The following is a 15,169-nucleotide window of genomic DNA, read 5'->3' on the forward strand; positions in this document are numbered from 1 at the left end:
TATATACTGCTTTATAGGGAAACTACAGAGACTGTTGCAGACTGCTGTAACAGGGCCAAGGGTGAAAAAGCCAAGAGGAGCTCAAGGAAGAGCAAACAAAGAAACCCACCGCTCCAAGGATACAGGAACTTAACAACAACAGCAGCAACCCCTAAATTCTTGGGCAGTTAAAACACAAAAAGACCCAAACCTCACACAGTTCCTGGTTACATTCTTTTCCTGTAGCATAAACCCTCGGTCATGCAAACACAGAGCTCTCCATGAGCACAGACACCACCAGCAGCTGGGCCTCCTGTGCTCCTACCCTGCAGCTGAGCCTCCCTTAGGGCACCATCCCCACCTTGGGTACCTTCCTGTTGTGCCCAGCACCCTGACCCAACAGCCTCGGTGTCCTCAGGGGATGAAGGCTCAGCTCCTGGCTTTACTCCTCACCAATTGGGCCATTGACATATTCCTCTTGCAGCCTTCCTTGAGGAAGAAGAAAACCACACTAACTAAATGTTCTTCTTCAGTCTCAGTAACACGTAACTAAATACTTCATAAATAATAAATAAATAGATAAACAACCTTCTTCAATGTGCATGCACACCCCTAAATCTCCTCATTTCAATCTGGCACTGTCATTTTCTTACTCATTGCAGTAACTGATGATCCTTACTCTTCCTTGCAGTGCACAGCAAGGATTGTGGCACGCCAGCTTGTCTGATGCTGTCCAACAGGGATTAATACTCTGTTAAATAAGGAAATGAATAAAAAGGTGCTGGTCTCTCCCTGTTTGGTGCTCTGCTGTTCATCAACCACAATTTACTGTAATGAGAAGGGATTTCTGCTGTGTAGGAAGAAGGACCAAGGTTCTCCTGCCTAACAGCTGCTACAATGGAATCCTGGAACATCCAAACCAGAGTCATTTGGGTCTACGCTCTGGACATCTGTATCCACTCCCTGAGGGCCTGAGTAGCTGCTTAGTTTTCAGACCACCTGAATAGATCCTTATTGTTCCACAGTGGAAGAAACATCATTTTAAGCTTTGCTACTGATTTTAATACCCATTCTGAAAAGCGATGATTCTCCGGCGGAATCCTTCTATCAGACAGGACATGCCTGAGAGCATGGCAGGAAGGACTCCTGTGCTAAAATCCCTTGAAATACAACAAATAATAACCCATTAAATGTCTTCTTCTTTATACTTCAGACCAGACACTGAGAACAAGCCCTTTGATCTGCTGCTCCAAATTTCACTGCCTCCCTGAAAACAAAGGGAAGAGAAGAAGCCACAGACTTTTACATGGCTCAGCAGAGGACAGCTTTCAGCTCAGACTAGAAACTATGAAGTCATATATCTTTAATATTCCTGTCTAGCCCTCTGCAAACCACAGAACAATGCAACATCCATCATCGTAAGTGCTGGGACAGTGTATTAGGAGGACAGTGTGTTTTGGGGGGGGGTTTAAAGAAAAAGAGCTATCCCTGTTGGGAAATCAGAGAGAAATCATGAAAAAGGCCTGTGGCATACATCACAGGAGAGTGAAATCAATTAGGTCTTAATCTCATATTATTCATGAAACAAAGAAACAGCTTCTTTTGACACAAGCTTCTGTTGGAACAAGTCCAGAGGAGGCCACGAGGATGCTCAGGGGCTGGAGCACCTTCTATATGGAGACAGGCTGAGAAAGTTGGGGCTGTTCAGCCTGGAGAAGAGAAGGCTGCATGGAGACCTCAGAGCAGCTTCCAGTATCTGAAGGGGGCCTATAAGGATGCTGGGGAGGGACTCTTCATTAGGGACTGTAGTGACAGAACAAGGGGTAATGGGGTCAAACTGAAACAGGGAGGTTTAGATTGGATATAAGGAAGAAATTCTTTACTGTGAGGGTGCTGAGGCACTGGAATGGGTTGCCCAGGGAGGTTGTGAATGCTCCATCCCTGGCAGTGTTCAAGGCCAGGTTGGACAGAGCCATGGGTGCCATGGTTTAGTGTGAGATGTCCCTGCCCATGGCAGAGGGGTTGGAACTGGATGATCTTAAGGTCCTTTCCAACCCAAACCATTCTGTGATTCTATGATTCTATAGTCATATTCTATTGCAAAACTTACATTTGCTTTGGGTTACAAACCCGGCAAGTGAAACCTCTCAAAACGAAAACAAACAGAAGTAAAATGTTGGGTTTTAACATCAGCTAATAGTACTAGATAGAACAGGCAGCCCATAATTATATATCTTTCATGCAATTTAACTTATGCCATTACATAATTAAATTTAGACCCAAGTTATATTTTTACATAACAACAAACACAAAAATTATATATGTGCTCCCAGTAGCATTACAAGTTAAGTATATATTTGGCAACGCTTTACAGTAAGTGGGTATTCATTACTAATTCCTCTGGTATTCATTGTAACAACATTAGTCACGAAGAATGAAAGTGGATATAATATTCGAGCACTGGTTTATTTCTCTATAAATCAGTAATATAGAATGCACTGGTAATTCCCTGTCCTTGACATCTCTGCAAGGCTGGTGAAGACCACAACACTGTCATTGGGGATTATTCAAAATACATGGAATCCCAGCCTGGTTTGTGTTGGAAGGGACCTTAAAGCTCATACAGCTCCAACCCCTGCCATGGGCAGGGACCCCTTCCACTGGAGCAGCTGCTCCAAGCCCCTGTGTCCAACCTGGCCTTGAACACTGCCAGGGATGGGGCAGCCACAGCTTCTCTGGGCACCCTGTGCCAGCGCCTCAGCACCCTCACAGGGAACAGCTTCTGCCTCAGAGCTCAGCTCAGTCTCCCCTGTTCTGGCAGGTTCAAGCCATTCCTCTTGGCCTGTCCCTACAGGCCCTTGTCCCAAGCCCCTCTCCAGCTTTCCTGCAGCCCCTTTAGGCACTGGAGCTGCTCTCAGGTCTCCCCTTCAGGAGCCTTCTCTTGTCCAGGCTGCCCCAGCCCAGCTCTCTCAGCCTGGCTCCAGAGCAGAGCTGCTCCAGCCCTCGCAGCATCTCCATGGCCCCTCTGGCCTCACTCCATCAGCTCCATGTCCTTTCTGTGTTGGGGCCTCAGAGCTGGATGCAGGACTCCCTGCCTCATTCTGCAGTGACACAATTACTTATTACAATTCACCACAATGGTTGCTGAGGGACCTTTCTCTCAGACACCATTATCAGGTAATAGGAAAATCAGTCCCAGGTCACACTGGACACCATTCTTGTGACCACTCTCTGGTCATGTTCTTCAATAACTTTCCCCCTATGACCCCAGAAGGGGATGCAAAGTCCCCACTTACTTCAGGCAACAAAAAGCTCCAAAAAAGCACAGAAACATGAAATAAAAATGGAAGTATCCCCATTCAGGTACAGCTTCAAGAGCTGCAAAAGCCGTTAGATGGTGTATTAACAGATGGCCCTAGTGAGGAGATGAAGCTAAAATGGTTTCAAAAGGATCTTTGCCATTTTCTACTGTCAATTTCTGAAGCCAACTGCAGACCTGCAGTAACTCTAGAACCACAGAACAGCCTGCATGTAATACATGTTTGCATAAGGATCTCCCTATACCATATATCAAGTCTTGTCATTGCAAGATACTGTAGGAGATAAAAGCATTGAAAACATGAAGTGTAAAAACACATTACTGTGACCAAGTTCTAAAGCCAAAAATAATTCTGCAATTAGGGGCTCTTTTACATCTTCCCATCTCTGCAACACAAACCTCAAGCACTTCATTGCACTTTGCCTATTTAGTTATTTTATATAGTTGTGTGCATCATGAGCACACTTGTGCCATTTCTTCTCCTTTTTTCCCCCCTTTCTTTAATCACTCTGCAGCTGGTAAGGAGATGACACACCTCATTAGCTTAGTCAGTAGGTCATCTAAAGTGGGTATTAAGTAATCCTGCCTCCTACAGCTTTGGTACAGAACCAAGGAGAACTATTCTAAAGTAAGATGCCTGACTTAAAGAGGATGCTTTTTATCTTCAGTATGGAAACCATAGAATCATAGAGTCCTAGAATGGTTTGTGTTGGAAGGAACCTTATAGATCACCCAGTTCCAACCCTTTGCCATGGGCAAGGACAACTTACATGCTTCTTTCAACTGTTCTGTCACAGCTAAACAGACATTGCAATCACAACCTCCTGAAACATCTCCAGGTAGCTCCTTTGGGAGACAAATTTCACTTCAAGAGCCCAATACATCATTGATATGGGCAGACTTTGTGTAGCACTCAACAACCAACACAGGTTTCTCTCTCTTTATAAGGACTTTGGGCAAGGACTTTTGCAATTGTGATATCATATTTGAATAAAAGTTTAACAGATATTTCCCTACATACATCAAGCTTCTCTACTTACAGTTATTGACAAGGTTTTCAGTATCTTCTTTTACCCTAACAAACCTTTATGCCTAGGTGTCCTTGCATCTACTTCGTGCCACTTTGTAGACACCTTTTATGCAGAAGACATCAGCTTGGGAATGGTCTCAGCTGGGGTTTGGACTTTGCAAACCCCCATTGCCTGGTGCTGACCTGTGGCCAGGACAGCAGGGGAGCACAGTGAGGGCATCTCACAGGCATCCAGCCGGCTGTAACCCAGCTCAGCATGAAGCAGACTGAGTAATAAACTACACAGGCTTAAGTCATAGCCCTTAATGAAATACGACCTTGTGGGACAACCCTATGCACTGTGTGCTCTGTCAGTGAACAAGTGGCCAGTCAATGCTCCTGGAAAGATAATTACCCACCCATCGAGGCACACAGGCATTTTTGTCCCTGAAGCCAAAGGGGCAAATATCTCTGCAGACAAGGCGAGCTGGGTGTTCTTAGCCATGGAGTTCTTACTGGGATGGCTGCGTTGGGGAATGGTTTCCTAGAGGAGAGATGCCAGGAACTTTATCCCTGCTTTTTGTGTTGTTTTCCTTGCTCTCTCACAGAAAGCATTACACTAACGTGGCCAACCTCAGATCCTCAACAACAAAACCCCTAAAAAGCCTTACCCAGACAGTCTCCTCATCTATCTGAGCAGCTGAGTAAACTTGAAGAAGTAACTAATGACTCGCATACACATACACAGGAAAATATTTGGGTTTAAAGTAAATCCCCTGAATACTGTAACCCTCAGTGCTTTACATTGCAATGACTTTCGATCCTTAATGAGGTATTTTTGTCAGATGAAATTAATGATGCCAGCAAGCAAACACCATGTCTTGCACACCTAAACCACCGCATTCCCCATATGGGCTCTGTTTTGGATAATGCAAAAAGTCAACTCTACCAAGAGGCTTTCTGTTTGGAAGGAGAACACTAAGTCAATTTGTTGGCAAGTCTATTCAGGCTCTGTGCTGTAACACCCAAAAACCATCTCAGCATCTCACCTTAACCAACATCCATTAATAAATGCAGTTCTGTGGACACATAAACAGTGGTGTGAAAGAGATGTCCCAGTGAGGGATATGGGAAGCAAATCACAATGAGATGTTAATCCTTGTGGAGCTGTACCAGCAGGAAAATGTCTCTGCTGAAGACACAGGGCATGGGTGGACAGCCAGGGAACCTGAACTCAAACAGCATCCAACAAGAAGGAAAATCACAGCATTTGACAAGTGTGGGTGATCTCCAGTTTAGGTTGTGAGTTTTCTGTGTCAAGTACTGTGCAGTGACAAATGTACACTTTACTTTGAAATGCCAGCAAATCCAATGTGGAATTATGTCTATTTTTTTCCTAACTCCAAACTTCATTAACTTGATGCCTACTTGCATAGAGCTCATTTTTTTCCTGAAATACCATTTTCCGGTACAGTCTATTTCCCATTACAATGACTAGATTGTAGAGCTGGAATGAATGTCAGAATTGTTCGCTGGGTACATTACCAGATACCTTCTTGTCTAAGGCCCAGAAAGAGAAATTAGGTTTGCAAGAGAGATCATTTATGGTTTCCTCAAGCAAAGGTTTCATATCATATGAGAAATTCCCAGACAGTGATTTGCATCATGCGTTTTGCTCACTAGGTTTACTCCCAAGATTATTTATACAGGAGAAATTCCACAAGAGAATTTCCACCTTAAATTTCCATGTATTTGTGCTACAGATTTTGAAAATTACATTTATATAAACTAAAAACATCTGGAAATAACCTTTTTACAAGCCCATAGGCTTTAAGTCCTTGAGAAGCTCAAGTACCTCATGAGCCAGTGGAGGTGAGGATGCAGCAGACTAGTGTGGTACCCTGTCTCCAAGGATGCCCAGCAAGGAGGAAACTGGATCAGCTGAGAAGTGTCTTGCCCTGGTTAGCATGACAATGACAAGGGACAGAAACCTGGCTGAACCATGTCACATCAAGCCTCTGCCATTCATTTCTGTTGCTCACGTGGTTTGTATTATCAGAAGGATCTGGGTGCTGTGATTTCTAGGGAGGATCAGTTCCTCTCCTTGATATTCCCATCCAGACAGTGAGAATATCAAATATGCATATATAATTCTATGGGTATATTGGAAAGATATTTTATGACAGATTAAGCTATCTCCCTTCAGTTCCTGAGCATCCTGCAGGACAAATGTCCAATTTCAACATAAAATACTCTTTCACTTCTAATGAGGAAGACTTTGACCTTTCCACTCTGTCAGAGAAGTGGGAAAAGAAGGAAAAGCTTTGGGGTTCTCTTCTCCTGCTGACACCAGTGGTCAGTCCCACATGAGGAGACATCCCTGACAATGAGTATAGTGCTATGTGCTCCGCAGATACTAAATATCAAATACCTTGTCTCAATTCCAAAACCTCTTGCTCTGGCTCTAGGGTGAGATTACAAGCAGGCTTAAATATACACAAAACAAATACAGTAAAACAGGCTGAAATGTATATAGTATTTCTGTATGGATGTGTGCAGGAAATAATGTTCCTTAAGGGTACAGACTTGATGAACCAAAGCTGCATTTCTCTGAAGTCGAGAAACTAGAGACTAAGAAACCAAAGGGAAGAAATGCTAAGTTCCTACTGAAATCAAAGGGATTTTGGCACTGACATCTGTAGGAAATGTCTCTAGTTGTAGTGAGCTATAACCAAACCAAAGCTTGAAAGATAATCCTTCAGATTCAGTCTAGGATACCGTGTGTGGGTGCGTTTATGGCTATAATTTATCACTCTGGTGGAGATCCAGCAGTCCACCAGAGAAAGGCCCTCCTGTTTAAGGCAGGCCACATGTTTATCCTGGAGAGCAGCAAGGGGGATCAGTGAACCCACAGGAGAGCAGCTCTACCAAGCAGCTGAGCTGCAAAGCTCAGTGGATGCTTCTACTTACAGTCCTTTGTACAAGTTGTACTCAGAGCTGTTGTCTTGCAGCCTTGACTTCAGGTTCCAGTACAGTATTACTTGCTTGAAAAGACTTCTTTCTGGGGAAGGACCATGCCAATTTCTTCCTTACAGCAGCATTACCTTACCTTAGATGTTGTCTTGAAATGTATTGAATTATTTGATGAGGTTTTAAAGGTATCAATCTGGAATGCAATGTATTTGTTCAATACACTAAAATTAACATCATTAATCCTACTTTACCAGCTAGGAAGCTGAAACACAAAGTAATCGAACAGAGGCAGTCAGAACACAAGATATAACTAAGTTCCTGGTGTCCAGCACAGGTCACACAGCTGGAGGCTATTGCTGTGGTCAAAGCCCAGCTCCCAAACATCCTTCTTCCAAAACCCCTGACCTTACATCTCAAGCTAGAATAGAAAAATAAAGCATAGATTCAAAGGCCAAATTCAAGCACACTCAGTTGAGTGTTTGTGTAACAGAGGTTAACACTTGCTATGTTTTTTATGGGCAATACTTTTTTACCATAGGATTTGTGGCATGCAAAGGCTTCTCAAGCACTTTCAATCATTGTGTTATATTTAACAGGACCAAATAAAAACGTAGCAGTTGGATCAATAGTATATTCATGTTTTATTCCATAAATAAACTCCATTGGTTTGTAAGCTGGTTGTTTTTGCTTCCAAAATGTACAAATAAAGATTTAAATATTTTTGGAGGAAACATTACAGATGGTTTTAGTTCTGCAGTTTTGATGCAAACATACTTCTTGGCACCACTTCTTAATATGCCATTTCTATAAATACTTAGTGATCATAGAAGTGGAGTAAAATATATATTACAATGAAAAACACAAAACCCTGTTATAATCAAGTTTTAAAGTATTGCTCTTTAACAGGTAAGCTTGCTATGTAGATTCACTACATAAACAGGAATAGAGCTCTCCAGAGAGCTAAAATATTGGTCCCTGTTGGTATGTTAAGTATTAATGTGAAACTGCTGCTTCTATGATGATGTGGGAATGCTATTTCAGCTTGTTTCTAAACATAACAAATAATGCTTTTCATTTTTCTTTACTTCAAGGATTTAACTCACAGGAAATCAATTAATAGGATACCTCAGTAAAATACATAGTCCAGATCTTATAAAACCCAGGTCTGTGGCTACAGAGATACATCCTTTTGAAAATCTTAAGACAAATAATACCACTGTCATTCAGTGTTTGCATTTAAAATTGTTTAGGTTATCTTCTATGGGCAAACCGACCAAAAGGTGATGCTCTGAAACAGCAGTGTCCCTTTCAGACTGGCTTTGATTACCTGAAAGTTGCCTTAAAATTTCAATTGAAATATAAATGTTCTTTCTTCATATAAAGAGCCAAAGACAAGAACAACACCTCCAGGTAATTGAGATAACAATGAATTTTATGGCAGTCAGAGGAATTCAAGGTCCATTTAGGATGATGGGCAAGAGAATCCTTTGTCACTCCGTGTTTCTTTGAAGGAGCTGGTCCAGTAATTGCTAGGGAAAAACAATGCAAAACAACCTTAAGATCTTGTTAAAATAGATGAAGTGGATGCAACTGATGCTGTAGGTGAGATGATTTTAATATTCTCAGACTTCAAATCTGCTGCCTACATTGAAACTAATGACTAAACCCCCAGACACTGAAAGGTTTTTCCTTGTTGGACAGGAAAGGTGTCATTAGATGAAGAGAGAACTGAAACAAGGGGAAACTGATAGTTATGTGCAACGCGGAGCAGGATTATCTGGGAATGCCTCAGGGCTGCGCTGGGATTACATGTGCTAAGGCAGCTTTCTACCACAACTAAGTAATTACGCATTTATAAAGTTGAGGATGCTTATTCCAACACAAGGTTCAGCTGTTAATTCCAGTTTAAAGAAGTACCTAAACCCAAGGACAAGGTTTAAGAACACAAAGCTGTGCTGCCTCTATGGACCCCATTCCCAGGTAAAGAAGGGTTACAAAACTCAGCCTTCCAGTAAGTCCTCACCTTTTTAAAGTTCTCAACACGCAGTTTGTTACTCTGGATGATGATCCGTTTCTGTTTTTCTTCTTGTTTCTTTTTCACTTCAGGTAAGTTGTCATAAATCCTGCAATGAATTTAGAAAGTTAACTCCACATGTCAGCCCTGGGAGCCACAAATCATTTGTTTTTCCTATGGGGAACATTTGCCTTCAGCGCAATACTTCTCATTAATGGGCATCTCCAAATACTTGAATTAGATTTAGAAAATATTTTTAATTGCAAATGATTAACAATAATGTTTTTATATAGAAGCTGTCTTGTTGAAAACCACTCCTAATTCTGGACTAAAAATGAAAGAGATGGGATCAGGTTATCTGAATGCAACAGCAATGTTCTGCATCAGCTTCTAATGAGCTCAGTGGAGTTGGTTTCAATTTATAGCAACATAATTCAAACCAGAATCTGGCCTGTACACTTTTTGGGGTTTTTTTATTTAAGTCACAAAATTAATGCCAAACAATTATTTTGACTTATTTTCCTCAAATATGAGAAAACCATCATTATATGACTGTAGATTGTTAACATTTTTTACTGTCATTAGGAATTCAAGGAGAATGCAATCTCTCTATCCTATAAATAGCATAAGTTGTCCTCCAAAAGGTGACTTCTGATCTGATATTTTCAATTGAAACCAATGATAAAATGCCACAGAGTCTGAAAAGAAAGTCAGACCTGTTCTCTGCATGTGTACAAAGCCTGTTTAGTTCTGATTTTAACTCATGGTATTTTGCAATAGTGAGTTCTTGAAGCAGCCCGCGTTGGCTGGAGATTGTATTTTGGAGAAGTGACACAGATCTTGAGCACTCTTAAGACCAGGATGAATTCTGCATGGAAGCCATTTGCAGCTTTCCTTGCTGGAAATGATGGCATGAACTGCAATGCAGTTAAATCAGGCAACACACTCCTGTCTGCTGGAATTCCCATTCTCTGTGATATAATCATGGTAAATAAAAACCCTATCAAAGTGATTGTACTGCTTAGATTTTTGAATGTTGAACATGAGATGGAACTGGATGATCTCTAAGATCCCTTCCAATCCAAACCATTCTATAGTTCTATGATTCTAAGAGGGGGTTGGAACTAGATGATCTTAAGGACCTTTCCAACCCTATTCTATGATTCTATGACTTAGTTTTCATGCCATGGGTACCCCATGCTGTCCGAAACTGCTAGAAAAGAGCAGGGATATCCCAAATCTATCAACCTGATAGGGTTGAAGAAAACCATGGGAATTGCACAAAAACATGGCAAGCAATGTGACAGACTAACCCTCCAGTGTATGAATATGACATGGAAATAGGCCGCCTTAGGTGTGAGATGGCAGTGGTTAGCAGTGAACTCAAGACAGAAGTGCTTTGTACCTTTTAGATCTCATATGCATCTCCTTCTCGGGAATGAATCTTTCCTTTGGTTTGAAGAGGTTATCTAGAAGGAAAATAACATTAACATTGAAGAAATCTGTGTTTACTGAAACATTATATATCATGCTTTATGTAGTCATGATATTATGCTGTCTCTGGTTAAGCTTTTGATGGCTTAAGGCTGGATATCCAAATCTCTACAGGTCAATGGGAACATATTTAACAACTTCACCTGGAGCTGGATTGGTTCCTGAAGCTGCTCCACAGAAAGGGAATGATGGATAAAACCAGTAGCAACCACCTCCATAGCAGGCTTGTGATTGTCACATACAGCTGTGTGAGCCCTCTATTCAGAACAAGAGCCAGCAATGATTTCTGCTCTATCAAATAATCTACTTTGCCCATGTTCCCGTGTGCACACTAGCCATATCCTCAGCTAATGGTTGCACTTGATGATCTTAAAGGTCTTTTCCAACCTACTTGTTTCTATGATTCTAATATGTGTTGGGAACCTGGGCTGGTATGATTATTTCTGATTCAATTTACACCTGTTTTGCAGGGCTGTGAATTATTATGATGAGCTTTAGGAGGAGGAAAATTATATTGCTCTTTCCTGATCAAATATGAAGATATCTGAGATAAATCTAATCAGTATTTCCCTGGATACAGGAAAATAATTACTGATTTTAGAAGATGGTGAGTGTCAGGAATAGGTAATTTTAACACCTTCCTTGCAATGGTTTCTGAATGGGGAGGGATGGTGTTTGGACAAGGTGGGAAGCCAGTAAATACATAATCAGAACTGGTTCTTGATGAAGGAGACTCTGTTTAACCACGTTTATCAGGGAGAGGGGGGAGGATTGTTGCCTGCACATCTGTGTTATTCAGATGTGCACCAGGATGATGAAGGAAAATTTAGATGTATGGAAGAACTGGTTTTACACTCTGGTTTCTGAACAGGAGGATGACCAGAGCGTTCTCTACACCCAGCCACATCCATATGGTTTCTCCAGGGTACTGAGCTCAGGGGTATAATGCCTTCTGCAGCCACAAGAAACTGAATATTAAAGGTATTTGCAAGTATCTTTGCAGGACATATGATAAATATACATGCAAATTTTAAGCACTTTCATTTTCCAAGACATAATATATATATCACAGCAGGCACCGCATCAGCATCTTGCTGCCATCTCACTCAAGAGGCAAAATACAATAATCAAGGCAGAGAATACAGAGAATAATTCATTCCAGAACTGCCCCTGAGCAGACCCAGTGACTACTACCTAAAAGAAAGGCTCCTTCCCCACTAGGTTTCCTTCCCTGCTGTTTAACACACAAAGTGTTTCAGGGATCTACATGGGAGATGTTTCAGCAACCAAACAGCCCCGAGGAGCTTACAGGGTTACACCCAGAGGCAAAGTCATACTCAGATTACTGCATTTCCCAGGAAAACACTACGTGTCCTTGAAGATCACTGTTGTGTCTCGATGTAGAAATAACAGCAAGCTTTGCAGCAGCTCCTATTCTGAACACAAACTGAGAAGGGGTGGAAGCCTCCTCTGCCTGAGGACTAACTATCCTGCACTCAGCAGTTGCCTGCACTTCATTGTGCTTATTAAATCTTCAGTCCACATAAGCAACATGCCCAATTTGCTAGGAAAATAGAATTTGTCTTTTATTTGTTAGTGGGTTTATGTTCATGTACATGTTGATTAACTTAAAAGCAATAAACGCTTGGATGTTATTGCCTGAATAAGACTGAAACTTAAGGGAGCAGATTGCCCATGACCCAGTTGGTCCAGGCCCATTGATTTGCTGAGACCAGTGTGGATCCCAGTGCAGTTCAGAGAAGCCTCAGCATAGCCCCTTGCTGCTTGAGCTTGAAAACCTCATTCTGACAGCTTGGGATTGCAGGATGCATCCCTTCCAGCAAGGCATGTACCCCTAACCTGGAGAATGGTATGGGATAACTCTGAAATCATACAGAGCCATCCCTATGGTTTCTCTGCAGTGCTAAAACAAAAGCAGGAGCACTTCATGCTGCACAGCAAACCCAGGCATCTTTTTTTTGTCTATGTGGTCCTCAGTATTAGATCCCTCATAAAACAACCAGTTCTATGTGTTCTCCTGTACTTGGGCACAGAAGAAAGGCTGAGGGCATTGGAAATAACACCCCAGAAGAAGCTGCACTACCTGCACCAAGCCCTCACACAGTAAGTCAAAGCAAATCTCTCCTGAGATGCAATACTACCCAACAGCATTACTGGCCAGCACAGAGCCTGAGTTTCATATGATTTCCTATGAACTGGGACTGACATCTGCTCTCAGTGCATAGGAACATTATGAATTCTTATTCAGGGAGTTTGCAGGTGTAGGATTTCTGGTACAAAATGAATTGTTTTATGGATTTCCCCGTTTTTTTTTTTTCCTAAATAGAAGCTGTTAATGACACATTAACACTTCCAGACCTCTGTGTGCAGGCACCAGAACATGCAAGGGATAAAAAACCCAACCAGGGATCTGCAGGCCAGTGACCTATCTTGTAAACAGCATGACAAATTCATCTCTATTTTTCCTGTGAATCACTAAAACAGACTGACCTCTGTCTTGGAATGCTGGGAGGTACCACAGAAGCTGAAAGCTGTGTTGGTGAATCATAGAATAGAATCATACAACAGTCAGGGTTGGAAAGGACCTTAAGATCATTCAGTTCCAACCCCCTGCCATGCCCAGGGACACCTCACACTAAACCATGGCACCCAAGGCTCTGTCCAACCTGGCCTTGAACACTGCCAGGGATGGAGCATTCACAACCTCCCTGGGTAACCCATTCCAGTGCCTCAGCACCCTCACAGTAAAGAACTTCTTCCTTACATCCAGTCTAAAATTGGTGCTTGAGCATAAGGCTCTAACTGCAGAATAATCCTCTTCTGATGGCACAGAAATGGTCTTGAAGGGCATCAAGCCCCGGCAATCCTGCTTGGAACAAAGTATGTGCCAGTGCAGGTGGCTGGGAAGGGAAGGATTAGAAAGAAACCCTGAGGAAAAACTTCCAAGAAAAACAGAACTCTGCCTTGGTTCTAAAAGTACCCTTTGTGAAGCAGCTTGGAGTCAAAGGTTAACACTTAACACCCATGTAGTATCACCTAGCTCACTCTCAGGTTGCTATATATAAGAATCATACGCCAGCATCAAGAAGAAGTAAGGCTAATCCTCAATGGGTTTTAGGATTAGAATTCAAAAACATAATATATATATTATACCTGTATTAATGTAATACATATATATATTTTATAAGGAAGAAGTTCTTTACTGTGAGGGTGCTGAGGCACTGGAATGGGTTGCCTAGGGAAGTTGTGAATGCTCCATCCCTGGCAGTGCTCAAGGCCAGGTTGGACAGAGCCTTGGGTGCCATGGTTTAGTGTGAGGTGTCCCTGCCCATGGCAGGGGGGTTGGAACTGGATGATCTTTCCAATCCAAACTGTTCTATGATTCTATGATTCAATATTAACTATTCAATATTAGAAGAGTATACCTCAAAGTGGAAGAGCAGCACACATTCAGAACCATAATAACCTGCCAAACACATCACAAAGACCTGAATTAACATTCTTCCGTACGAAGCAAGGATCAAAGTGGGCTATAAGGTGGACAATTCTCCGGGTTCATAGTACTAAATTGCATTTTATCAAAGTTCCTTATCAAGTTTCATAGCTTTCTACTACTTTTGGAGAAAACTATTCTGACGGCTAGAAAACATGGGATTTCAAAGCATACCTTCAGCATTTCCAGTGATGCCCTGCAGTTAAAAGAGGTATTGACAGATAGGCATGAAACACTTCACTGGTGTTTTATTCAAACCTTGTGAAACTACTGGGATTCTGGTGCCTACACCAACAGTGTGTACAACACATCTCCATAGCTGGAGAAAGAAGCTACTTCAGCAACTTGCAAATGAAGGTAAATGGGTCATCATTGTAATATATGTTAACTAATGCTAAACTGCACCTCAGACAGGATGAGTAACTTCCCTGCTTGGGAAGTTAGTAAATGTTTAGACAGAGAACAGATAAAATGATTGTGTTGGAACCATCCCCCGACTTGTTATTTACCAATAAATCACTGAAACACTTAAAAAAGAGTGGCAAAATTTATCAAAGGTTAAACTCTGCCTGTCAGAATATGCATAACGTGTTCTCCTAAGATAAATGCAAATTATAAGTGTTTATGAGGAGCTAAAATGTACCTTTGAGGATGTGTAGCCAGTCCCTGAAAAGCAAAGTGCTGATAGTGGCGGTTCCTTATTAAACTGCTTTTTTACTGAACTGAGAAATAATTCACCCAAAACCCATTCATCCACAGAAGTTCTATGATATAAAATACTATTTTAAACACTGCTTTTTAAAATCAACAGTCCCTTCAAAAATAAACTGGTCTTGAAGCTAAGGTAAATGTCAAGGTGGCATTCTC

General features: G+C 41.8%; 1 protein-coding gene across 1 annotated transcript in view; it reads right to left on the reverse strand.

The window, feature by feature from the left end:
* Nucleotides 1-7,903: 7,903 nt before the first annotated feature.
* C4H10orf90 (chromosome 4 C10orf90 homolog) overlaps nt 7,904-15,169 on the reverse strand; it is a 70,152-nt gene continuing 62,886 nt past the window's right edge. Inside the window, exons 7-9 of the mRNA XM_034062107.1 lie at nt 10,700-10,763; nt 9,304-9,403; nt 7,904-8,809 (exon numbers count right to left, since the gene is read on the reverse strand). Of these exons, the coding sequence (XP_033917998.1) occupies nt 8,771-8,809; nt 9,304-9,403; nt 10,700-10,763 (203 nt within the window). The 3' untranslated portion in view covers nt 7,904-8,770. The remainder of the gene's footprint in view (nt 8,810-9,303; nt 9,404-10,699; nt 10,764-15,169) is intronic.

The sequence above is a fragment of the Melopsittacus undulatus genome, chromosome 4 (genome assembly GCF_012275295.1).
Source record: "Melopsittacus undulatus isolate bMelUnd1 chromosome 4, bMelUnd1.mat.Z, whole genome shotgun sequence".
Classification (NCBI taxonomy): Eukaryota; Metazoa; Chordata; class Aves; order Psittaciformes; family Psittaculidae; genus Melopsittacus; species Melopsittacus undulatus.